Source organism: Corvus hawaiiensis, chromosome 30 (genome assembly GCF_020740725.1).
Source record: "Corvus hawaiiensis isolate bCorHaw1 chromosome 30, bCorHaw1.pri.cur, whole genome shotgun sequence".
Taxonomy (NCBI): Eukaryota; Metazoa; Chordata; class Aves; order Passeriformes; family Corvidae; genus Corvus; species Corvus hawaiiensis.
Window position 1 is genome coordinate 18,549,267 of NC_063242.1, and position 25,264 is coordinate 18,574,530.

Consider the following 25,264-nt stretch of genomic DNA (forward strand, 5'->3'; position numbering starts at 1 on the left):
AGGTTGCTTCTGCTTGTTTTTTAAGGTGCAATTGCAGTAGGATTACAAAAGAAAGACACCATTACAAAAACGGCAATACAGACAAGCAATTGCTACCACCTCATGAAACAGTACAGACAGTAGCTACCACTACAGAGTGCAGTGCATTGCTTTCACTGCATATGATGTATGTATATAAAGAATGAGGTAGTAAAGATGGCTCCAACATTAACAGCACAGTAACTAACTGTTCAGTGCTGTTTTTCATTATCTTCTGCTTAATAGTTTAAAATAATCTCTGATGTAGATTTGTCTTTAAAAGCGTAAGTCAGCAGAAGTGACAGCCTGCTTCCCATGAATTTCCTAATTTTTTAGAAATTCGTACATATGAGTAGGAAACAGGATAGCAATGCTGGCGCCTTTCTGTGTACGTCAGTTCTGGTTTTTCTGTACTCAGTATTTCTCAAGTGATTACAAATACATGAAAAAAAACCCAGTGCTGTTTCTTTCTTAAAAAGTTCTTTTTCCTCAAAAATACTGAGGTATTGAGGAAAACATGGTTAATACTGTATAATTCTTGGTCTTCACTAAAAAAAAATTCATTAATTTTTTCTCTAGTAATGAAGTCTAGTGTGAAATCCTGTAAACTATTGTCCTTGACAATCTGCAGCAGAGAAATGGGTCTACTGCATTCTTCTTCCTGACAAGTACAGATATTCTGCCTCTCTTTCCTATGAATGGAATATAGAGAATGCCTTTTTGACTGCAGAATGCTTAAAGATCCTTGGATGTAACTACCAAATATCATCCTCTATTAAAACTTCTCACGGAAGACAGCTAATGGTTAAGAACTTCATTTGTAACATTGTTTTTATATCATACAGATGCATTACTTTTGGAATTAATGCTAATCAAGACAAGCATGAAATCCTTCCAAGATGACATGAAGTTCAGCACCATCTTCAATCCCAATATCCTATTAATTTTAGATGTCAAGAAGTCAAATATTGCTTTTTTTTTTAAAATGTGAAAATTCTAAGAAGTTCAGAGATGAACTTGGGTGCTGTTACAGCAGAACAGCTGTAAACTTATCAGATCATACAGCCCTAATAACAGTTTCCTCCATTTTCTTAAGATCAAGATGTTCTTAATCAAGAAGATGAGCCTGAAATACAAACACATTAACTGCAATCACACAAGCATTTACTAACTTAAGTTTTTGGCTTCGCAACTTCAAAGCACCATTAAAAATTCCTTGCTCTTATACAAAGATTTTGCAGAAATACTAAGTTGATCTTGCGTCGTATCATAGAGAGGATGCAGAATTGATACTGTGTGGTATCACAGCTAGAGGATTTTATAAAACTGGATCATTTATCCATCCCACAGAGTTGCCCATTCTGCTGGAGCTACCACCTAATGTGTACATCACCACTCAGTGCACATACGTGCTAGAATGGCATCATCTGTCTGGAGACTTTCAGGTGTCTGAAACCAGAAGAACAGTGAGACAAATTGCTACATTTGTCTGCAGTTGGAGGCATCTCTCATTCCTGCTCCAGTGCTATACCTTGTCCATTTTACCTTCTTGCTAATTTAATCTGCACGCTTCTATTAATAGCAAATGTCACCCTTAAGAAAACCTGTATCAATCCTTGCCAATCTTCTGTTCCTAAAATCTAGAAAATGTCATTACATTTGCCAAACTTCCTCTCTGCACAAAAGGACTATAATTTCCTTATCATCTCTATCAGATATCCATGACAAAGCAAGTATCCAATACCATCTCCTTGTTAGCCTGTCCTTCTTTTGGGGGCATCATGATATTTCTAGAGACCTAAACAGAATTTTTTACTACAAGAAGTAAGATAGGCCTTTAAAAAAACCCACCAATCAAAATTTTATTTTGTTGAGGATAAAAAATAATTTATTATTTACGTGCAAACTACCTTCTGGCTACTCAAAACTTTTTAAAAAACCCACAGAGCAGCTGCGTGCAGGTGGGCAAGACACTAACAATAATGTCCATTTTCACAGCTCACAGCAAGAAGCTCTAGCATGATAATGTATACAGACCTACTTTTTTTGAGTCCGTGAAATGAATCATTCATAGAACGATTAAGCCCATAACAAGAGATGTTTAAAAGGGAGAAAAAACTAAAAAAAGTTTTTCTCAAGTCAGACTGGGACCTCATCATACGACATGAAGAATGTGAATGACAAATGCTTATAAGGTATCTTAGAATGGCCTCTAAATCACAAGTAATGCCAAACGTATCAACTACATATAAACAAGTGTTAGGAGAGCTAATCAAGTAACACATCAAGGTCACCGAGACCACATCTTCCTGGACCAGAAAGCCTAACCAAGGAGTTACTGGGACACTCCCTAGTACACTTTTTTTAATCCCCTGATGCTACTGTCCAGCTAACATTGTCAGGGCAAGGAAGGAAGGCAGTAAAAATTTCAACACAGTACCGACATACAAATACCCAGAAACCTATGAGCCATCCTCTCAACAATCCCCACAAAAAACCTCCTAGCAAAACCAGGATAATTAGCAATCATTCTGGTATTTCTGGATGACTAAGAATTAACAAGTAGTCACTTGGTGTACTAATTCACTGACAAGAAGGCTTATCTTAAATTGAAATTATTTTCTAAGAGGAGGTGAGAATGTTTCTGTCACAATACTATCAACCAAGAACCACTGACTCCAGATCAAATGACTAGTGGTATAAACTTATTTATTTAGCATGGCAAAAGTTATTCACCCATGCAGAAAACAGTGTTAAGATTGTTTGAGGGAAAAATATTGTTATGAGGGGAAAAAAAAATCAGAGGGGAATTTGAAGACCCGTTAAGAGTTCTTCTTTTGCCTCTTACTCTGCAGTTTCCATTCCAGAATTACCATCTAAATCATGGTGATGCCTTGAGAGGCCACCTAAAAACAGAGACTGGACAAAAATAAGGAAATAAAGGTGGGTATTTATTTGAAAGGCCTTCAAAGGTACACCCTGGGAGCCAGAAGCTACTGCCAAGATGGACCAGAGCTCACGAGTTCTTCACACTTTTGTAAGTTTGGTTCATTTGTATATCAGGGTTAATTTAATTCTCCAATTAAAGCTTCAGTTAATGATGTAATTTCCCCAAGCTCACCCCCCTCTTAAGATGTTGGTTTACATATTTTGGGCCTAGGACAGTCTGAGTGTCCTTGGAGAGCAGGCCTGGAGAGGCTTTGTTATGTCTACCTAGCGTGAGAGAGCAGAAATTAACAGGCTACAAGAAACTTCAGAGTTACACACTAGGCAGTACAGGATTTGAAAAATATGAAAGTTAAAACCTAAGGCATTAATGGCTCCATGGTTCTACAGTTGTCTACAATGTCGTAACACACAACTAAAGCCTCAGAAGATTACAGAGAGAAAACTGTTTACTCACTGAACTGACAATACAAATAATTTGCTTGAGTACATATTGTTGGAAGTTTTAAGAAGATGGCTACCAAGTGAGAAAATAACAGGGAAAGTTTTTCTCCAATTAAAAGCATGCCTAACTCTGTATGAAGTTATTTATGACTGGTTTAAGGCAGTGTGCTCATTCACTTTTATGTTAATTATGTTGTTACCCTAGACATACACACAAGTGTGAAATTCCAGCTCTTTCAACTTCCAAAACTTTCAGAACTTCAGTACAGCTTCTTACCTACATGAACATAGCAGCTTTAAGTAGCTATTGAACTCATGTGCCAGCTTCTGTCCAAAAGAACTAAACACCATCTTCTGTAAGTTATGTTTACATCTTTGGTAACATTCAAGATCTGAAAGTACTTGGGTGGGGAGAGGGAGGAAAAACAGGATAAAATGGGGAAATGTATTTTATGCTGCCATTATAATGCACTGAGCTCCATCACACTTTCTGCCCAGTCCCACTCTATGATGCAGCCAATGTGTATCAGAAGAGATCTTTCCAGACATCTGGATTATTTGGCGAAAACTAACCAAGGACAGAATAAATACCAGAACTATTCACCAGGGAGTTTCAAGCACTTTAGTTATGAAGTTACATCTTTGTATTTGCAAACAGTGTGATAAAGCTGTGCTTGAGATTTAAGAGTAGCCCAACAGCCATTTGGTACCTACATGAAATAAATAGGTGGCCTCAGTTCAGTTATCCTGGAGGTCTTATCTACTCGAGTGTAGAGTACTGAAGGTAACATGTATGATAAAGAAAATAAACTTTGTGGATTCTATTCTGGATTTCAGACATGTCAACAGGCATTTCCTATGTCTTGTAATATCAGCTAGTGTGAAGTAGCTGATTTTACAATGTACTTGAAATTATACAGCATTTTTCAAATCTGAGATTTATTATGAGAGATATAATCAGAGACAGCATATCTAATGAAGCTTTGAAATAATACTTTGTATTTTGGAGATCACAATCTCATTATAAATTCAGTATAGCTTCAATACACTATGAAGTTGTATCAGTTGAGTTCCTAGGCAGTCTCTCCTCAAATTACACATAATTAATGGAAAAGTAATTTATAAGTCATCTAAGATCACACACTTACAGAAAGAGGACAGTCAGCCCTTCATCTGACTATTAAGTTAATCGCTGCAAACACCAGTGGTACAGTAATCTGTATTTAGTACTTTCAGAAGAGTGACATTCCTTTGTTTTCCTATCGCTATCCTCACACCTCCCAAAGATCAGGTAATTGTAGCACAAATAGTAATATGGCAGTGAAACGCCATTATTGTACTAACTAATTTTATACATAACATATAACCTCTCTACCACGGCTTTTAAAAACATTTATTTCCCAAAGTGGATGATTTGTGGCCTACTGTGATAATAATTTATTAAAACACAACTTAATGTAATATGAATTGTAACTAGTACACAGCGAACAAAAGATATTGTTTATGTCTTTCAAAAGAGAAGGTTTTCTTACCACATATTTAACCGCACTTATGAACTGGTTGTGGAATAACAGATGTTGGGTTTCATCCTCTGGATTTGACACAGTGTAAAGCATTCCACAAATATTACAGGAAATAGCACCAAATCTCTTCTGTCCTCCATCCTATAAAAAAAGAAAAACAACAAAACCAAACCAACAAATAACCCACAAAACAGGTATTTATCAATTCCTTGCGCGGTAAATACAGTTGAACAGAACTTCCATTGAATTGGATATCCCTCCTAATAGCATATCTTCTGGAAATTCAACACAAAGGCTAAAATGGGGTGAAACAGGAGAAACAACAAGCACAGAATTTAGAATTTCATCTTTCAAAAACCCATATACCCTTAAAAGGCACAGGCATCAATCACAAGACAAACTCCACCTAAAAAAACTACCTCCACCCCCATAACTTCTGAACAAATTACTTTTATTTTATGACATACGAAGAACAGAGAATTCTTCCTTCATTTTCCCATCTGCAGAAATATAAACATCTTCCACAAAGAAAATTCCCATATCCAGCCACACACTATTTGGTTTTCCCCACACTTCTGCTGCTGCTTGTCTTTTGGTTGTGAGCTGCTTTGAGGCAGGCCACAGGTGAGCCATTTTCCTGAAAATCTGGAAGGGTATTATAAAAAACCAAAAGCTATGGAAATAATCATTAAGATCAGCAATATGCCTGCAACAGCTGATCAATACCAAATCTTTCAAGGCAATTTTTGAGACACCGTATAGCAGCTACACTGCAAATGGAAAATCCTAGTACTCATGACCTTCTAGGTTATCCTCCTACTCTGTATGCAACCATTACCAAACTCAGGGCACTACTCTACCTATTGCTTTATGTTTATTCATTAAAAGTGTTATTAATTTGGAAACATCCTCAGATTTCAGAGTCAGTGCCTAAAAAAGAGTGAAGTACCAGGTGCTGGGGTTGCCTTTTGCAAAGAGCAAAAGAATACCAGTTAGGATGAAATCCCTAGCCAAAAAGGCATGTTTAAGTTACCGCTTAATGCTCAAACTACTTTTTTTATTCTTCAACTACATCTGGAAATTGAGCTTATGTAAGCAGCAATAAATGTCACTTTTAATTAATTTAAACATACATCACAAGCAATAGAGAAACAAGAGGTTATTCTAGTCTACTCTAAACCAGTACACTACATGAGGAAAAAAAGATTTGAGGGTGTTTCTTAACATTAAATTGATCTGTGTGCGCAATTTGCAAGGAAACAGATCACATGAACTGAATTTTACAGAAGTTAGCATTTTGCAACACAGAAGAAGTATTTACAAAACATTTTCTATTCCTTCCATCTTCAAAGGCATGTCTAAGAGCTAAACAACAGTTCAATTCTCCACACAACAGCAACTTATTTCAAAGAGACATTAGTGCCATCTAAAGCGTAGGTATCAGTTTCTTTCCAAAAAGAAACTAAAGGCACAACAGGCCAGACAAACTCAGAGTTGAACATCTCCTTAGGAGCACATCTGTGGAACTCAGCCAACACAAAGAAGCTGAATCTAGGAAGTCATTGCTTTAACCATACATCAACATATAGATTCCTACTCTATACAGAAGGAGAAACAGGAGTACATTATGTTTCTGAAGGAAAAGGGAAAGATGAACCCTGAGGTTAGATTTGTAAAGTCAGAATAAGACAAGCTTTTTAAAAGCGCAAAAATCAAACCTAACACATTTTATTTCACCTGCAGACCTCCTCTAAAGCAGCAAAACAAAGTACCTATTCTAGCCACCAAAAGATACTGCATTTCAAGGGTTAATACCTGAATGATAAAAGGCAGTACAGCTGACTATCTAGAGATGAACCAACTGAACCAAACCTAAAAATCCTATCTTGAACACGGAGAACATAGCCCCTATATCTAGAGGAGGGTAAGTGAAATGTACTTTGATGCTTGGAATATATGCCAAGAAACCCCACCATTTAAATTAGAAAATCAGCTACATAAAGCAAGTCTTAAGTATTTGTACTGCAGTAAGTCTTGTAAAGTGGTTTCTGTTCAAATAATGAAGAAGCTCAAGGTATTAAACTAACCTGTAAGTTTACTAACAAAATTCTCAAGCCAAAAAAAACCTAGTTATGTAGGAAGTCATCAGAAAACTCAAGGCAAGGATATTCTCAAAGTTCTCTGGCTTCCTAGCTCACCCCATCTTGCCTTGTAAATACATATGCTGTTTTGCAAGTTTCCAGGAATAGATTACTTCCCTGGAATAGTACTGCCATATTGTATTTTACAGTCAGACTTTCTCAGATGTTGCTGGTATCAGTGGCTTCGAGTTTTGGGGGGAGATTTTCCCTTTGGATTTTGTTTTCTAAGGATTTCACGGATACTACTATTTTATACATATTCAGTTGTATCAATGGGCTAACAACATAGGTTAATATGAAAACCCTGTTTTATGAATTATCAAAAAAAGCACACTGTAGTACCTAAAGCAATCTTTTGAACTGCACAGCCCTGATAAATGTGGAGTACAGCCTTTAGGAAATATTTTACAGTCTCCTGAAGACAAGGAAGAAGATTTTTGCATAACTGAAGTATTATTTCAAAGCCACAGTACAGGACATAATACTTCAGCCAAAAATTAAAAGCAGGAGCTTTAAAATCCAACACAGACTACAACAACAGAAAAGGACATGCAAAATAAAGTAAGGAATTATGAAGAATGCATTTTTGTACTTCAATAAAACATCTGGAGGATCTGACTGTTTTTAAACTGATGCCATTGCATAAGCAAAAGTGGAAAGGGCATGCATCCAGAGGAAAAAAGTCCCAAATCATAATACTGCATTAAAGCTTGCCAGACCTTCCTAATGGGAAGAGCTCAACAACAACCAACCAAAAAAACAAAACGAAAAAACTACAAAAAATGCTGCCAAAAAACCAGAACAACAACAACAAAAAAATCGCAAGCCAAGCAAAACAAACCCCGAACAAAACAAAACTGAAAAACCCCAAACCCCAACAACCTAGGAGCACCTTCTGTATTATGAGTAAATATAACTAGGATTTGAAAGTGTAGGGGTGGAATCTTCTCAGCAAACATCAGATACTGAAAAATAAAGTGCTGACTTGTCACAAGTAGAAAAAGATGCAAGAGGTTTGGCACTCAGAATTTACAGAAATGTTTTTCAGATGAATATTCAAGAAAATGTGGGGTTTCAGGCAGAAAAAAACGTGTTACTCCATTACAACTCAGTTTTCTAAACAATAACAATAAAGAAAAAATATACTTTCATTTCCTAAGCAAATTCTGCACGTGTAGATGGCAATTAAGCATTCCAGCACCTCAGGCAATCCTCAAGTACAGGATATCCACTGTTTCAAGGCTAACTGTAACTGAACATTGAGATAACACTGCCTTAAATTCAGAAGGCTTTCTTAATTCTGTGTTAGACAGAAAGAAAAGTCTTACCAATATCTTCTTTGAGAAGGTGCATGTCTCCTGATCCTCCATATGTGCAATAAGGAACCCTGCAAGCAAAAAAGGCATTTGGTGCCTCTGTAGGAGATGAAAAGGGGCCTTTTTTTTTCTTCCTTTCTTTTCTCTCTCTTCAGGCACAGATTAGGTCACCTTCGTCTTGATTAGCTAGTATTAGTTAGAGGAAGATTGTTTTTTCCTCTTCTCTAGTCTTTTCACAGAACAAAGAATAAAGCCCAGCCAGAGAAACAGGCAGGCTGGAAAGGAAATACAAGAAGTGCAGGAAGAAACAACACAAAGATTTTGGGGCTCTCCAAAGAAAATTAAAAGGTCAAAGAATGCTATTTCAGTGAAAAATGCATTCAAGACTGAAGCTGATGGATAGATCCCCTTGCTGACCAGGAGGATCAGAAGACATGTCCCAACTCAGAATAAAATCCAGTCTTCATTTTGAACAAAAAACCCAAACCAACCAAGAAAAAACCAGCCCGTCGCCAGTGCCCATCTTCCTAAAGAGCTATTCTAACAAAACCAACTTGAAACTTTCAAAGCTGTGATGTTTCTAGTTTTACTTAATATACTTGAAAAATGAAAATGGAGGGTCATCACCCATCACGAAATTGTATCTTCACTAGTCATTGGCTAAAGCAAAATGAAAAACAATACAAAGTAAGAAAATAAATCTGCACAATATTTACGATGGACAGGTTCTTAACCTATATAAAAATATTAATCAGGAATATCACAGAAAGTGTTCTGATGAGCACAGGTTTTGGCTCAGATAAGGTTAATTTCCTTCACAGCAGGTGCTGCGGTGCTGTGTATTAGATCTGCGACCAAAGCAGGGCTGATAACACAGGGATGTTTTAGCTATTGCTGCACAGTGCTTACACAGCATTCAAGGTCTTTTCTGTTTCTCACACTGCTGTGCCAGCAAGGAGGATGGGGGCGCCAAGAACCTGGGAGGGGACAGAGCCAGGACCAACTGATCCCACCTGACCACAGGGCTATCCCACGCCGTATGGCATCGTGCTGAGCAATAAGAGCTGGGGAAAGAGGGAGGAAGGGGAGGGTGTTTGAAGTTAATGGCATTTATCTTCCCAACTGTCACACATGATGAAGTCCTGCTTTCTCAGAGAAGGCTGAACACCTACAAGCTGATGAACAGTAGTGAATGAATTCCTTAATTTGCTTTGCTTGCATGCATTGCTTTTGCTTTACCTGTGAAACTGCTCTCCCCCATCCCACTTGGGGGCAATGAGGGAGGAGCTGCATGGTGCTCAGCTGCCTGCCAGGGTTAACCCACAACACAATGTTAGTGGCCTTGGGGCCTGAATTCCTGTAGCAGCTCCCAGCTAACGTTACAAAACATTCCCACCTCCCGTCAGGACAAAGGACACCACTTACAAGCCACCTGAATTTGCAAGACTAAGCTGGGTTGCTGCAGTGAAGAAGAACCGGGAAGAAGTGATAATAAGGAAGAATACCATCCCTGTAATAACAGAGCTATCCCAAAGGGCACCATTTGTGTAGGAAGAAAAGTAACTGCTCTCAAGTACCAAACTCCCTCCCTTATGCTTACACAGCAGTCACTGTCTCGTTTTCACTGGGCTTACAGGACAGGAGAGAGGCAGTACTGAACTAAAGAGAACAATGAGAGATTGCCCAAAAGCCATTCTCTAAATCTTCAGAGAAATTGCCTAACCAGACTATATCAGTTTAAGGAAGAAAATAGCAACTTTAAATGATTGCGATGCAAGTTTCTTCAGGCTCATAAGAAATCACTCTTACACTTACTATTTCCGCTAAGGGCTGCGTTTTCACCTTAAATAAAAATATTTATTTAATAGATAACCTATTTCAGTCAAGCAGGAAACTGTGTTCAATTTTAATCAAAATATATGTAAAGAAAAATTCAAGTATAATATCCAAATGTGTAAACTGGATCAGCATGCACATCACATCCACATGTAGCACCAACTCAAACCTAAGAATCAAAAGCACCTTCCATCAAGCAATCCTGATCCATGCACTTGCTGATACTTATAAAGATCAACTACATTTAATCACATTTGCTAGCATCCAGAGCTCTAGAAAGACAAAACAGGTCTCCATAACTCTATACTATCCTTCTATCACTTTGGTGATTTGTTTTCACTGTTCATTCATTTTACATATTTTTTTCTAAAACTGATGACTTATTTTCAAAATACTAGCCAGATTCAAAGCAACAGACCTCCTCAAAATGGAGTAAGTATCCCTGTGCTTCATAGGTAATTATTTAGGACGTTCCTTTGTAGCATTAATGCTTTTATGAATTCTTATTTTTATGGTCAAAATTCTGTCCTAGGTCGGACAGGCAAGCAGAATTTTTACAAGATGAAAACAACTGACTTTCCTTGTCTTGGTTGTACAGCATCTCTCCTTTGATCAAAACTGAAAACATGTGCTTTGTGCATTTATATTTCTATTTCAGAAGTTAAAAGAACAGATGATTTCATATTCAAGTTCCCATATTTGCAAATCACATTCATGTAATTGCAAAGTAAAGAACAATTCCAGTGCATTAGTCTATAAAGCTTCCTATGGAGCTTCATGCAACCTGCTGACCTACCAACTGAACTTCATTTAAATGAAGTGTAAGGGGTGCAGTTCACAAATATTCAGAACAGACTATTCCATCAAACACTAAGTCACGGATTTGGAATGCAGTGGATTTTAAGCCTCGACCTTAATTTCTTTCCCGCAAAAAAAGAGATCATACTCTCCTCAGTCTGAACCTAAGTCTTTGCATGTCACTTCAAACACCATTGTTTTCTGGCACTGTTTGCTTTATGAAGTTTGTTGGAATATTAGACTCTTTGCTGTTCTCAGCTGAAGTTCCATGCTCTGAAGAGACTTGCTTTTTAAGATGTGTGACAGCAAGCAAATCTGAACAGAAACAACCCATCGTTTGACTTAGATGTACTTCTACAAAATGAAGATAATTTTATGTTTGAAAGTTGCCCAGATAAATAGATGATGTGTACCAAGAAAGACTGGTGCAAGTGCAGCTACTAAAAATTTCTTCTACGAACAGAATTTGTGTTACTTCACTTCTCTTACAGCCAAACAGCCTTAAAGCTTGTAAAGATTATATTACTTAAGAAAAAAAGAAAACGAAGCTATTCATTATAGCAATCATATGGGAGAAGAAGGAGGCTAAGATACATCTTTAAGGATTAAATATGAAAAAACCAAAGCATATTGTGAAAAACAAAGCCCAGTTTTACCATAACACCTCCCTAAATATAGCTCAGGGACCAAAAAGATTAGAATACACAGACAATACTGTAACATTCCAGATTCTGAGCCTCAGATACCGCAAAGAAAATTAAAAAGACAGGTGTCAAACGTACATACAAAAGACTAGGAAAATTCAGTAGTAAAAAAGCAGCAAAATAAAGATACTGCATTATGTGACTAGTCAAATAAATAATTAGTTTTTCAGCTTTGGTTACAAAAAGAATAAAGGATTCTGTACATACATTAAGATGGACTGGCTTGACAGATCTGCAAGAGAATCAGATCTCACACTGGAGAGCCCAAAATTGCATCTTTCAGGCATTTAATTTTTTTTTTAAGCTAACAAAGTGCTAATTAAATGTCTCTTGCTAAGAATAAAAGCATGACTTCCCAACTTTGCTCAAGGTAAAGAATAATGCAACTGCTTCTCTTAACATGCCAGACACTTAAAATAAAAATGATTTCTAGCTATTAACTATAATTTTGTAGACACTATAAATGCTAATTTAAGTGATTTGACCTTTTGTAGTGAGACTGCTCTCCACATAGGAGAAATTTCAATCTCAGCAGTTTTTAAACCAAATTCATAATTTCTCTGTTCTCACAACATAAACACCTTTGAAAATAATTACAACTACTAATAGAAAAATAAGCCCAGCCATTCTGAAGCCACATTTTAAAAACTCACCATGGTTTTGCAAGCAAAACTATTAATTACAAAATGTACCTTATTTTATCACATGCATTTATTCCCCAATCTTTTGAGTATTTGTAAGAGGAAAGTCTAGAACTTTAGAAATGAATTTAGCCACTTTTCACCTCCAGAAGCTGGCACAAACTATTCTAAATGTAACTGCGTCTCATCTCCACTGTAATCAAGGTCAAGGTCAGTATTTTACAAAGTGGCTTACCTAGTATTTGGGTTCCTCTCTCTGTTTTGACAAAAGAGCAGTTTTCCCCAAGGTAAAAGAACAACAGACCAATACCTTATCTAATGTTTTCTTGGTAAACTGAAATACCAACAAAAAGGATTAAAATGCCCTTTCCACACAATAAAAAGCCTACTCTGAACTCAATGAAATCAAAGTGAATTAGATTTGTATGAAGTGCTGAAATATGCAAGATATTGTGAAGCTGTTACTTGCACATTCAGAAATTAAATACAATGCTCACTTGCATTTTCCAGAAATACACACAGAAAACCACAAACTAAGTCTCTCCCATTCTTCCTCATTTTCCCCATTGCTCTTCATCAATGACCCTTTCTTTAAAGTTTGGTAAATAACTTTTATTGTTGTATACCTAAAGAAAAGATTACTCTCCTAATTCTAGCTGAATACAAGGATACTACCAGCATAGTAGTCAGTAACTTGCAAAAATTCTCTTTGTATAATAAACACTGCAGAGGGCTACACAACCCCTCTTCAGTAGCAAAGCAGGAAGTTCTGTTTTTCTTCTTGTCAAAGATCCTAGCAACTTTTCAGCCAAGTTCTATTACTGTGTGAGTAAAAATTAAGTTACTTTTACAGAAATGAAAAGGGATATTCTTATAGTCCTTTTAATGTAGTTAAAATATTTAATAATTTATTTTAATTTTGTTGGTAAAATGAATTTCAAAGAGGCAGTAACTGAAATACTTCTTAAATGTTAGACACAGTTCAGTTATCCTGCGGCTGGGCATTCACATGCCTAGATTTGTATGTGCCTAGATTTGTGTAACTTCAGGCAAATGAAGGATATATTTATAAATTTAGTTCTAGGAAGCTCTAGTTTTAAAATATTTCAATATGGATATAAGACAGTGTTCAGAATTCACTTGTTTCTATTTCAGTAAATACTTCCATGTGTATAATCCATGTATTACATGAAAAAATAACGATTTAGTAACATCTCCAATTATATATATGAGAGGTATAATTTCATAAGAAACTTGCATCCTTCCTAATGGCCTGGATTCCTCTCCCTCTCTAGCCTTTCATTTCTCAAGGATTAGCTGACATGGGGGTTATTAAAAACACAAACCAAAACAACTAAAAACTCCAACTCTCTCACAATCAAGTTGTGTGATTCTACAAGACGACAGAACAACTGTGTCACTCCCTTCTCATTTTGCATTTTATTGTTACCTGTATTTTGTAGCTAACAGTCAAAAGGGTAAGAATAAATAACCTAACTGGTACTGTTGCTTAAATACTATGGTAAAAATAAGTGCATGCACTGGGAAATCTTTTAAGTTGGTCTCAGAACAATGGACACTTTAAGGACACAGGAACAAATCTGTTGGTATTAATTTTGCACGCAATCTACCAGATGCATCTCCTCCTATAAATCTGAAATTTTAAGAAACTGATAATTTACACGGAAGTAAAGGCACATTCACTCTCCCTATTTTCCAAGAACAGCCATTCTATTTAGAAATTGCAGAAATTTATTTTAACAAGAAACATTAAACATTAAGGCTTGCTGCCACCAATCTCCCATCAACACTGAATGGCAATTTAGTACAGGTTCTACTTTTACAAGTCATTTACAGTGGTGGTAAGTAGTATGAATAAGTAATGATTTTTAGACAAATTTGTTAAAACACAGCACTGCAAATTCAGAAGTAATTTCTTCGAGAAGCTATAAGCCTTACTAAAAGGGTATTACTTACTGTGATCAGCTGCTTATCACCATCTTTTCCTGCTTCTTTTAGCTTCTGAATATGTTCCTCAGATGATGGCAAGTTACTGCATTTTGATGCTAATGAAGGATTTGACAATGGAACCCTTGAAATACAAATACATTTCATGTTAAAAATGGAACTGCTTATACACATCATGCTAGATATTCAGAACCACTGTGATTAGTACAAACTTTACCAAGATGCTAATCCAAATTACTTACATAAAACACAGTCCTGTATATTTTTATCTGCAATTCAAATGGAAAACTAAGGAAATAAAAGGATTAATCAAAAAACACAGTTTGTGACTAGCCTAACTACAAGAATTTTTTGGTTTATGAGGAAAAAATTATTATCAAGTGGGTCGATTAGTCACAACCATTAGCACCAGCATTTAAAAGAGGAACTTCCAGAGCATGACCAATGGTGTCTAATGCTATATATTTCCAGTGTAAGGTTTAGGTATCATACATCAGGCTGCTAAAGCAGACCATGTAAATACATTCTCACAAATCTAAACCAGATGTCAAATCCTTACAATTAAAACTTACTCTCTTCTAACAACTGACAGTGAAGGGAGGAAGAAGAGGACCCAAGGAATAAAGGCATGGGTATCACTGCAATCTCACTGAGTTTAAATTTCCCCTTGTCACAGCTGAGAGAAAACACTGGAAAATACGTCACCAAAGTCATTCTATGAACTTGCTACCGTATTCAGGGGAAAAAAATGACATTTATTCCAGGTTTGGATAAAACTCGTGGAGATTGCCAAAGCAAAACACACACAAAAATACACATACTTCAATACATACTAGATATTTACATATTTTCTGTTTCTGAGCCAAGTAAGGACACAGGACCAAACGCTTAATTGTGGCACCTGCTGTAGCACAGGTAGCAGGTTAATCCAGAGAGCTTTTTAAAAAATAACACTCTTGCCAGACATTTTTAAAACAGTATTTTTTGTGTTAAATTAGGGTTAATTATTTATTCCTTTCATGTGCCCTAAAATTTGCATTAAGTAGCTACTTAAAGGTTTGCCTTTTCCTACAAAGCCCTAAAGAGAGCTACGTCACTGTTGATGTGCACACAGATAACAGATTACTCTATGTTATGGCGGGAGTACCACAGAAAGAATGATGGCTTAAATCTTGGACATCATAGACAAAGCAGGGTAAGAAAGGTCTCAAAATTAAAATATATATTCAGATAATAGTAAAGCAATAGGAGCCTGTTCAGGCAGTAAAGGTAATAAATTTTAGTTAGATACCATAAACCTGTTTGACTGTTGAGAATAAAAACATGAAAAATCAAAGTTATTGTAATACTTATCAATACATTTTAAACCACTCATTTAAGTAGTTTGCATCTATCTTCCTTATCCATCTTCTGTGAAGTTCCATAGTAGTTTAGTTTTTCAACATGTACAAAGGAGTTGGTTAGTCAGAATTGTTAATGGGGCCTCAGAGAGATGTACTGAAAATTAACCTGAAACATTTCTTTTTGTCCCCATTATGAATATAGAAAGCAGTAACAACACACTGACCACTGCTACTGCTCAAGGTATCAGATAAAAAGAAATTTTTGTCTTTAGCTTGTAATTGACAAACCAGAGTCTATGCCAGGACTGCTCAAAAAACTGTAAGTCAACGTGATCAAGGCTAAAATGCAAACCTGAACTGTAAGACAAACTTAGTACTAAGAACTTTTTCTTTTTAATATGGCTGCTGACACCTTCATTTCACAGCAATCATGAAATTCCAAATTAAATCCCCTCTTCCCCACCTAAAAAGATTTCACATGTACAAGACTCCCATAGTTCAAGGAGTAAAAAACTCCAAACCTAAGTGAAATAATTCAGCAAGTGAAAGTCATGTGGCAAATCCTTCCCTTACTCTCTGGTTCCCATCTGAGGAAGAGACCAGTAAAAATGTTTTTCCAACTCTGTTAAATAATACTTTTTGAAATAAATGCACAGCTAAAAATATCTTGATGATTTCCTTAGCAAAGCAAAAACATCCCTTAACAATGGGGTAAAATGAAAGTCTGTTTATACAAAGGACAAGTCACTTATTTGAAACTGAAAACTGAGGCTGGGAGACAACAGTTTTGTAATAAATTCTCTCATAACTCTATGCGAGGTTACTGCAATTTCCTAATGTATGAAATACTATACCTGTTCTCAGATTCAGAAGCTTGACTTGTAAGTGATGTTTGCATCAACTGCGTGGGAGCCAAATCTACAATTAATCAAAGATCGTAACTTCATTATAAAGTTTTTAGTTGCAAAGGAAATTTGAGTTACACAAACAGTGAATTTCAAAAAGCATATTCAAGACAACTTTGCAATCTGTTCATGGCCTAAAAAAAATTTCAAGTTTGAGGCAGTATTCGCATTTTTCTCCTGGTATACTTATTAAAAAAAAGGCATTTTTCTCCAGCATTTTGACAGCAATTCTGCAGAACACTTTGCAGCAGCTAAACAAGGCCAGCAGTAAACTATATAGGATTTTAAATATGTTTATACTGACACACATATATAAATAGCTGTATATATTTTATCAGAATAATAAATGTATAGTATGCCCCCCCTGAGGCATGTTCTACAACACTTAAGAAAAACACTTTAAAGAAAAACAATCAAGAATAACAAAAGAAAGAAAAACAATTTTTTTTTTAATTCTCCAAGAGAAATTAAGAGTGTTTACCCTTCAAAAGTATCCTACAATGGCAGGAAAGAAACCCCAACTATTTAGTTAAGCTAAATAATAGAACAGTGCATTCAAACTAAGGTTCAGACTAAGAAAATACACCAAAACCCCAGAACAAACCCCTCACCACTAAGAACAGAAAAAAAATTAATGAAAAGTTAGTGACCCACTGATAGTATTTCTTAGTCAAATGTACTTCAGTCAAAACATTCACATCACACTCATCATAAGCTTTCACAAACTGCATTCATGTGCTGATAAATGAAGACTATGTAATAAAAACAGGAGAATGATTACTGAAGTAATAATTTGGTTAAGATCAAGTAGAAAAATTTAGAAGAAATGCAGATACTTATTCAAAGGAAATAGAGCAGAGAAGTAACAAAAACCAAGCCAAGAGAAGAAGCCAACTGAAATATGGAAGTTCTACTGCTTTATTACATGGAAAAGGAAAGAATCTGGTTGGGTTTCCCCTCTTTCTCACTGCACAGCCCAGAGAAAAAAATACATTTTGGTTCAGTACATTTCAGCTACTCAAGCGGCCCTGGGTGTGACACAAAGCCATACAAAACCGCCGGTCAACAGCTCCACCCCCAGAAGTTCAGCTGTGTGCCAGCTACACCTTATTCTGTGAAGCACTCCTCTTAAAGGGAGACTTATGCTTCCCACAGAACTGATCAAACCAAGTGGAGAAATTCATACTAGACAGTTACCTTGAGGTTCACTTTCTCTGGGTTCTTTTTTCAATTGTTTTGGTGGCCTAGGAGCTGTAACACACTTTACTGGAGAACTTTCTGGACTTGATTCCAAATGTAATCGAAAGTTCTAGGCAAAACAGAAAACATTAAATAAAAAAACATGCAAGCTATCCAATGTCTTTAACCTATTAACAAAACCACTCATTTAACTAAGTATTAACATGCTGAATACAGCACTGGTTTTCTGATTCCTGTGTTAATTTAAGCAGACAAAGTGCAATTGATTAGCTAGTCCATGTTGAACTTTGTGGTATTGATTTTGAAAAAAATCTTTTTCATTTTATATATAAACTTGTAAAATATTTCCTATATAACAGAGTTTCCTTAAAATCCTAAATTTTAATAGAAACTCATTCAGATAGGGAAATGAGAGAGAAACAAGTGTTCTCCTAATACACCTTTGCAGAACAAAGCAGCTATAGAAACTGAAGGCACAAAGAAGTGTCCACATGAATCTGTACAACCTTTGGCTCCAGCACAAAATTTTACTGATCAACATTTAGTTAACAACAGAATCTAGGAGGGTAAAATCGATTAATTTTTCAGTTTACTATCACCCATCTATGACAACACAGCAGTAAATCTTTAATACATTTGAAAATTTCAGATTACTGTAAAAGAAAATCAGTGTTAAAACAGTTCTGAGCATGGGATTCTCAGAAAACAAAATAGATTTAGAACAACCTCCCACTGAACAACATAATTAAAATAACTTACCTCATCTGGTCTTGGCTCACATAAACGTTTTGTCAAGTTAGGCAACAAACCATTTTCTGCATCTTTCCTTGTGGGCTGTTTTGTTTCTAATGTCACTTCTTTAGCTTCAGCTCTTTCAGATGAAGTATTTGATTTCTCCTGCACACAAGTTGTACTTTCATTCTCAAACAGTCTTGTTGACAGCTTGCCTTGTGCCTTTGAAAGCTCTGCTTCTGCAGCCATTTGACTTGCCTCTGAAACTTCAGGGAAATCTTTCGGAAAAGGAAGCTTGGGGGCATTTGGAGAATTTGAGTTACTTTGCTTCGCGTTACTAGCTTTCAGCAATTTAATTTTGGTCCATTTAGAGTTTTTGTTCGAGGAGTTATTTCTACCATTCAGAGTACATTTGACAGGCATTGCTTTTTTGCTAGGGAAAAACCGTTTGCACTGAGTACTTTGACTGGGCTCTTTCTGAGTAAGCATTTCACTTTGCTGTAACTGCGTGTCATCATGCTTTTCCTCTGTTTTGCTATCCTCTGCATTAGGGGAATCTTTTTTCACTTCTACTGTATCTGACTCAATCTCACCTGCAATTTCTTCACAAAGTTCAAGGATGCTCACCCTTTTAGATTTTGCATCATTCTCTGGTTGATCAGCCACATTTGTCTCACTTACAGATGGCTGTGGAGTATTTTTTGGTTTTGTACTGGCTTTTACGGTCTGATGTGTTTGTTGCTTTTCCTTAGATGCTGTAGAATTTGGCTTAAGAGAATCAATTTCTACTTTCTTCGTGTTGCTAGAATTAGGAGATACAGGGCCTGTTTGGTCTTTCTTGACCTCCTCAAGACTCTCATCAGGACATGATGAGGACCCTTGAAGATTGTGTTGAAAGCTACTGGCATTATCTTTTTTATTGCCTGCTTTACACTTTTTCTCTTTCAGAGAGCTGGTCACTTCTCCATGTATTTCTTTATCCTCGTTTGTATTGTTTGGCTTTATGTTTTTCTGTTCCGTTTTCCCTCCAGCAGATTTCAGTGGTTTTGCTGCAACACTGTGAGCCTGTCTTTTTGCCTGGCTACCGTGCTTAACTTCCAAAACTTTTTCTTCTTTAACTTCTCTGCTGCGCAGGGATCTTGCTGGAACATGTACATGTGTTAACTGCTGCAGTCTCTGTGATCTCCTTGTTACTGGCTCGTTTGGTGCAATTAAGCATTTTGACTTAGGAATTTCTTGCACAGATTTTTTCTGGCATACTTCCTTTTTTTCTGCAGATTTAGGCTGCTGCTGCTGGACTGTTTTGCCAGGTATTGTTTTATTATTTGAGTTCAATGCTGATGATCTTGTAGTCATGCGTGTTACTACTTCAGGTTCATTGGTGTTATCACTGAAAGATTCAAATAATATTTTTTTCAGCATCCAGAAAGTAGAATTTGTCATAAGATTCTTTTCATTCCTCCTCTGCCTCTTTTTTTCTTTTCTTTTTAAAAAACACTAGATCTTATACACTCAATAGTTTTAGAAGAATTTGCCCTAGAATTGTTCCAAAAAGGAGCTCACTTCCACCTGGTTACTCTTAAGTGTTGTATTTAATGTTATTTATGCATTGCAAAACTGAACAATGAACCCCAGATGAACGCTTTTTAGTATGTCTAGCAGTTTTTAATCACTGATACTTGTGACTTTCAAATGAAGTATGAGCTTAGATAATATTAAATTTATTTTTACTTCAGAAACGTTTTTGAAGGAGGTCTTTCTGGATTTCAAGACACTTACATGCTTCCAGAGAAAAATCCTGTAGCAGACAGCATACATAATGATTTAAATCTGATCTCCCTTCTAGCACTATTTAACTATTTAGCTGCATCTTTAACTCAGATTCCCCCTGCTTAGATTGTTTCTGCACTAGTGTAGTCTATCAAGATAACACGAAACAATTACGTACTTTTTTTGTCACTGACCTGTTTGGTTTGACAGAGGTTTTGAGTACAGTTTTCTCCTGCACTGCACACTGATTGGGCTTTGATTTATTTGAGCCATGTTTTGTATCAGACACCTCTTTTTCCTTCTTTGACAAAGATGGTTTGCTGTTCTTGTCCAGCTTTGGACGTTTAGCAGAAGGCTCTACTAATGTAGACTTCCTTTTCTGAGCTGCCATTTCTGTAAAAAACCAAGTGACTCAGCTTTTAGATTCTTTGTCAAATATCATAACTTTTCACTTTTATATATTCACTTTTCCTTTTATAGCCAGATCATGCTGTGATCAGAAAGCAAATCATCAAAGCAATCTCAAACCAAATTACACTTATTTTACTTACAGGTTTTTACAAAAGGCAATCGATGTTTAGGCCAAAGTAACTTATCAAGGTGTGCCAAGAGCATTCCTTATGCATATGCTTACAAACAGGACGTTTCATGCCACCTATGAAGAACAGAAAATGTTCATGCAGTAAACACTTCATTAACTTCCTTCTCAGACTCTGAATTCCCACCCTCTTCCATCCCCTCAAACAATGCTTAGCTTTAAAGTTTCATTGATAAGGAACTAAAAAAAAAAAAAAAAAAATCCAAGCCAACAACCAACCAAAAAACAACTGGCAAATTTTATTTCCTATTTCCATATCCAACAATTTTTGGCACTTTGCTGTCTTAAACACTACACCCTTTTACCTTTCGAAAGGTGGCAGATAACAGTACAATTCAAAAACAAGTTTCTCAACCTTTCACCTTTTTCCAGAAAATAGTGTGCTGCTCTCTTTCACAGCCAATAAGAAAGTGGGACTGCTGTCAGTCTTGTGCTTCACAGTGACAGGAAATAAATACATTAGACTCAGTTACCAAGTTTTGTGGCTGCTACAACAGAACTTCACAGACATTAGCAACCACCTACAACTGTTCCTTCTAACATGACTTAAGCTACAAATCAAGACATGGAAAGCCTAGAAAGTAGCATTATGAGAGATATTTCCCTTGGGCAGTTAATGTCTTCAAGAGAACTGAAATGATGTTAACGATGCAGAAGTTACTCTGCACAAGAGTCTGAAAACTAACAGAGATTCTTGGTAAAAAATCTTCACCAATTTGGCTGATCATCCCTTTCATATACATTTTTGACTTCTGAAACTTTTCAGTTCCCTTATTCAAAGACACTGTTACTGTATTATGGCATAGATAATAATTGCTCAATAAAGTTTCAGTAATAACTCTATAAAATTTGTAAAAAAAAAAAAATTTACTGGAAGACTTAGTGGTCAGAACTTCCACATCAACATTTTCAATCAAGAATTACCTATTAATTTTTGTTACTGACAGACTTACAGCTTATATACAGATTTCTATGAAACTACATTGCTTTTCAAACCTTAACTGATCTGATGTTAAATCTGACAGATTTTTAAGGTCAAACAGGAACAAGTCACCAGTTGTGCAACACAGACCAGACACTGTCAGTTCATTACAACTAAAGTACAACTTCCAGTATTGACAAATGAGTGTCTTTCTCTAATAATTTGAAAGACACTTATGTTAAGCTCCTTTTAATAATTAGTCATTATCCAAAAGGAAAAAGTAAACAACTGCACTTTTTCTTTTCTTTAGACTTTATATTGTCCTTCACCTCATTTTCATTTATCCACTTACGAAAGCATTTCTAACCATGCAAAACAGGTAATTTTATTAAAAAGCTGATTGAAACTCAGATTCCAGACACCAGTGCTGTCTTCTGACCTCCTCCTTTAAAGAAGATACATGACAAAAACCCATATTTGAGGTATATTTTTTAAATTCTACCCAGGGAAGAAATCACTAACAGCGCTTTTTGTGGTGCTATTTTCACGTCTCTCCCTAAGGAACAGGTAACAGAATTTCTGTGCCTACATTCTAATAGCTCATGAGCTCCATAACATCTCACACGCCTATGGGTTTCCACCAGTCAAAGAAAATCTGTCAGAGCTGCGGTATGGCCACTCATCCTGAAACTAACAGCCCAGCTGCTGAATAGGTCTTTGGTCTCTTAGAGCACAATACTGACCCTCAGAACCTGAGAATACCATGACACACACTGTACACACCTGGACCTTTTTCGGTTTTTTCCAGACATGACATGGCACACTCACAGAAGACTTTCAAGTACAAAACAGAAAGTACAAAACTTCCCTCACTGGCACTCCTCAGGAAACTACAAAATACACTCTCCTCCCACAGAGCTCTTGAACAGTAATTTCTTTCCTACTAACACTTTGCACAACAGAGCAAAGTCTTTTCCAGACGTTCCAGAACTGGCAGTCTCTGCCCTGGAGAAGTCACCCTCTAGTAAAAGCCGGATTATGGAAAGCAGGGAAGACACACAAGTGCAGAACAAACTAGAACTCAAGCAAAGGTTTGGTGCAAGAATTACAGGGGAAAAAAAACGGAACAACAGAACAGAGCAAACAAAAACATCAAACCAAAAAAAACCCAAACCGACAAACGAACAAAACAGAGAAACGCGAGTCTTACAGCCTCCGGTCCTTAAAGCAGGGGCTAAGGCTGGTTGCCCACCTGCTGGACAGGGCACGGCGTCTCGAACCTGAGGCGTCCCGGCTAAGGGCCACGGCAGCGCCGGGCAGCCCCTACGGCACAACTCAGGGGGAAGGGAAAAGAAGGGGAGGGAAGGGCTGGGCTCCAAGCGTGGCCCGGTGTCAGCCGCCCCAGCGCCCCGCAGTGACAGCCCTCCTGGAGCAGGGCCTGGCGGGGAGCCCCCGCTCCCGGCCAGGAGCTCCCGCGGCCCGGGCCGCCGGGGCAGGGCGGGGGTGCCGGGATGAGGCCGGACGCCGCCGGGCGCCCGCTCCGGTTCCCGCTCACGACAAGGCACGGCCGGCCCGCTTCCCCCGCGACAGCGGCGGGCAGGCCCGGGGAGGAGCCGCCGCCGGGCTCTCGGCCCCGGACGGGGCGCACGGGGGTGACGGGGCCCGCCAGGACACGGGTGGGGTGGGGGGGGAGTGCGGGGGAGAGCAACTTCCTCGGGCCCCCCCGTCCCCCGATTTGCCGGCGGCCGCTTACCTCGCGAGGGTGTCAGCGACGTGCCGGCGCTGGCGGAGGCGGCGAGCCCGAGCCTCGAACCCGCCCACAGCCGGGCACCGCCGCGGCACCGCCCCGTCCCGCCCGCCCCGCCGCCGGCCCAGCCTCCCCCGGCGGGGACGGGGCATCTTCCGGCGGGAGTCGGAACGGGGAGGGCGGGAAGCGGCGTGGTGCGCGCATGCGCAGTCGCCTGTGTGAGGGCGTCGCTGCCGTATGGGAATTCGTTCAGTAAGGAATCCAGAGACGGTACTAATTAAAACATGCATCTAAGGAATGGAGGATGCTTACAAGAGCATATATTGACAGAACAATGGGGAATGGCTTCAAACTGAGAGAGGGTAGGTTTAGGTTAGGTATTAGGAAGAAATTCTTTACTGTGAGAGGATGAGGCACTGGAACCTGTAGCCCAGAGAAGTTGTGGATGCCTCGTCCCTGGAAGTGTTCAAGGCCAGGCTGGATGAAGCTCTGAGCAACCTGCTGTAGTAGGAGGTGTCCCTACCCACGGCAAGGGGATTGGAACCAGACAATCTTTAAGCTCCCCTCTGGCGGCGATGTCCCGGTGGCTCGGCGCACTCGCACTGCTGGGTGCCCGGGTGGGTTGTCCGAGCCTCGTCCTTTGCCAAAAACAAGGAGGGAAAGCGGCGCCACGTGCCATGGGGCCAGTGGGGACAAAGTGACCGCGCTGGCGGCCCGCGCTGTGTCAGTCAGCAGCTGACACCTCACAGCTGGCAGCCGTAGTGAAATGAAAAGTGAAGAGTCGACTTGAGAGGGGACCTTGGCAATGTATATAAACATCTAAAGGGCGGTGCCTAGAGGATGGAGCCAGGCTCTCCTTGGTGGTGCTAAGCAGTGCGACAAGAAGCAATGTGCAGAAACTGATGCACAGGAAGTTCCACCTGAACGTGAGGAAGAACTTCTTTACTGTGTGGGTGACCCTGCTCTGGAACGGATTGCCTAGAGAGGCTGTGGAGTCTCCCTCACTGGAGATACTCAAGAACCATCTGGGCACAATTCTTTGCCATGTACTCTAGAATAACCTTGCCTGGGCAGGAAGGTTGGACCAGATGACCCTCTGTGGTCCTTTCCAACCTGACTGATTCCGTGTTTCTGTGATTCTGAGTCCCACCAAGTTCCTGGTGGTATTACAGCAGATGTGCTTGCAGCAGCATTTCCTCAGAGTTTGCAGACCCCTTCTCACAATTATGTTTGCAGACACCTCTGAAGTAGGTTACTCAGCTGCTGCTCGGCGGTGCAGGTGCGCAGACAGCTGCCAGCCCCCTTGGTACAGGTGTGTCATGGTGCCAGTGTATGTCACTTGGGTGTAAAGCAGGACAGACGCTTGCTTGTCTGTGTCAGGGAGATTAAAGAGGGTTCTTGGGTGTGTCTTGGTCCTGTGCAGTGTCCACTCCTCTCTCCAGAGCACTGAGTTCACCCAGAGAGCTGCCTGCTTGAGTCCACTTGTCCAACTTGTTTTACTTTCCTAAGTTTGGCAGTAACTCTGAATGTGCCAGCTAGCTCTTTTGTTCTGTGTACTCTGCACAGTGTTTCACAACTCATTCTATAGCGTAACCACCTATTTGTGATTTTTGCCAGAGTCTGGGATATTTCAGTCCTTGCTACACTTGTCAAGTGTTTATACCTCACCTAACCTTACGTCATGGCTTCTTGGCCTTGGGATATTTCTGTGT

General features: G+C 38.5%; 1 protein-coding gene across 3 annotated transcripts in view; it reads right to left on the reverse strand.

The window, feature by feature from the left end:
* The window catches only part of ESCO1 (establishment of sister chromatid cohesion N-acetyltransferase 1), a 33,661-nt gene extending 10,013 nt beyond the window's left edge, over window positions 1–23,648 (reverse strand). For 2 of the 3 annotated variants that reach the window (XM_048289202.1, XM_048289204.1), the window contains exons 1-8: window positions 23,559–23,648; window positions 20,837–20,940; window positions 20,480–20,678; window positions 18,543–19,905; window positions 17,781–17,892; window positions 16,533–16,596; window positions 14,345–14,459; window positions 4,941–5,072 (exon numbers count right to left, since the gene is read on the reverse strand). In XM_048289202.1, coding sequence (XP_048145159.1) covers window positions 4,941–5,072; window positions 14,345–14,459; window positions 16,533–16,596; window positions 17,781–17,892; window positions 18,543–19,905; window positions 20,480–20,676 — 1,983 coding nt within the window. In that variant the 5' untranslated portion in view covers window positions 20,677–20,678; window positions 20,837–20,940; window positions 23,559–23,648. Of the gene's footprint in view, window positions 1–3,689; window positions 3,810–4,940; window positions 5,073–14,344; window positions 14,460–16,532; window positions 16,597–17,780; window positions 17,893–18,542; window positions 19,906–20,479; window positions 20,679–20,836; window positions 20,941–23,558 lie in introns of those variants that run through there. The other variant, XM_048289203.1, reaches the window with a different exon arrangement.
* Between the last annotated feature and the right edge of the window lie 1,616 nt (window positions 23,649–25,264).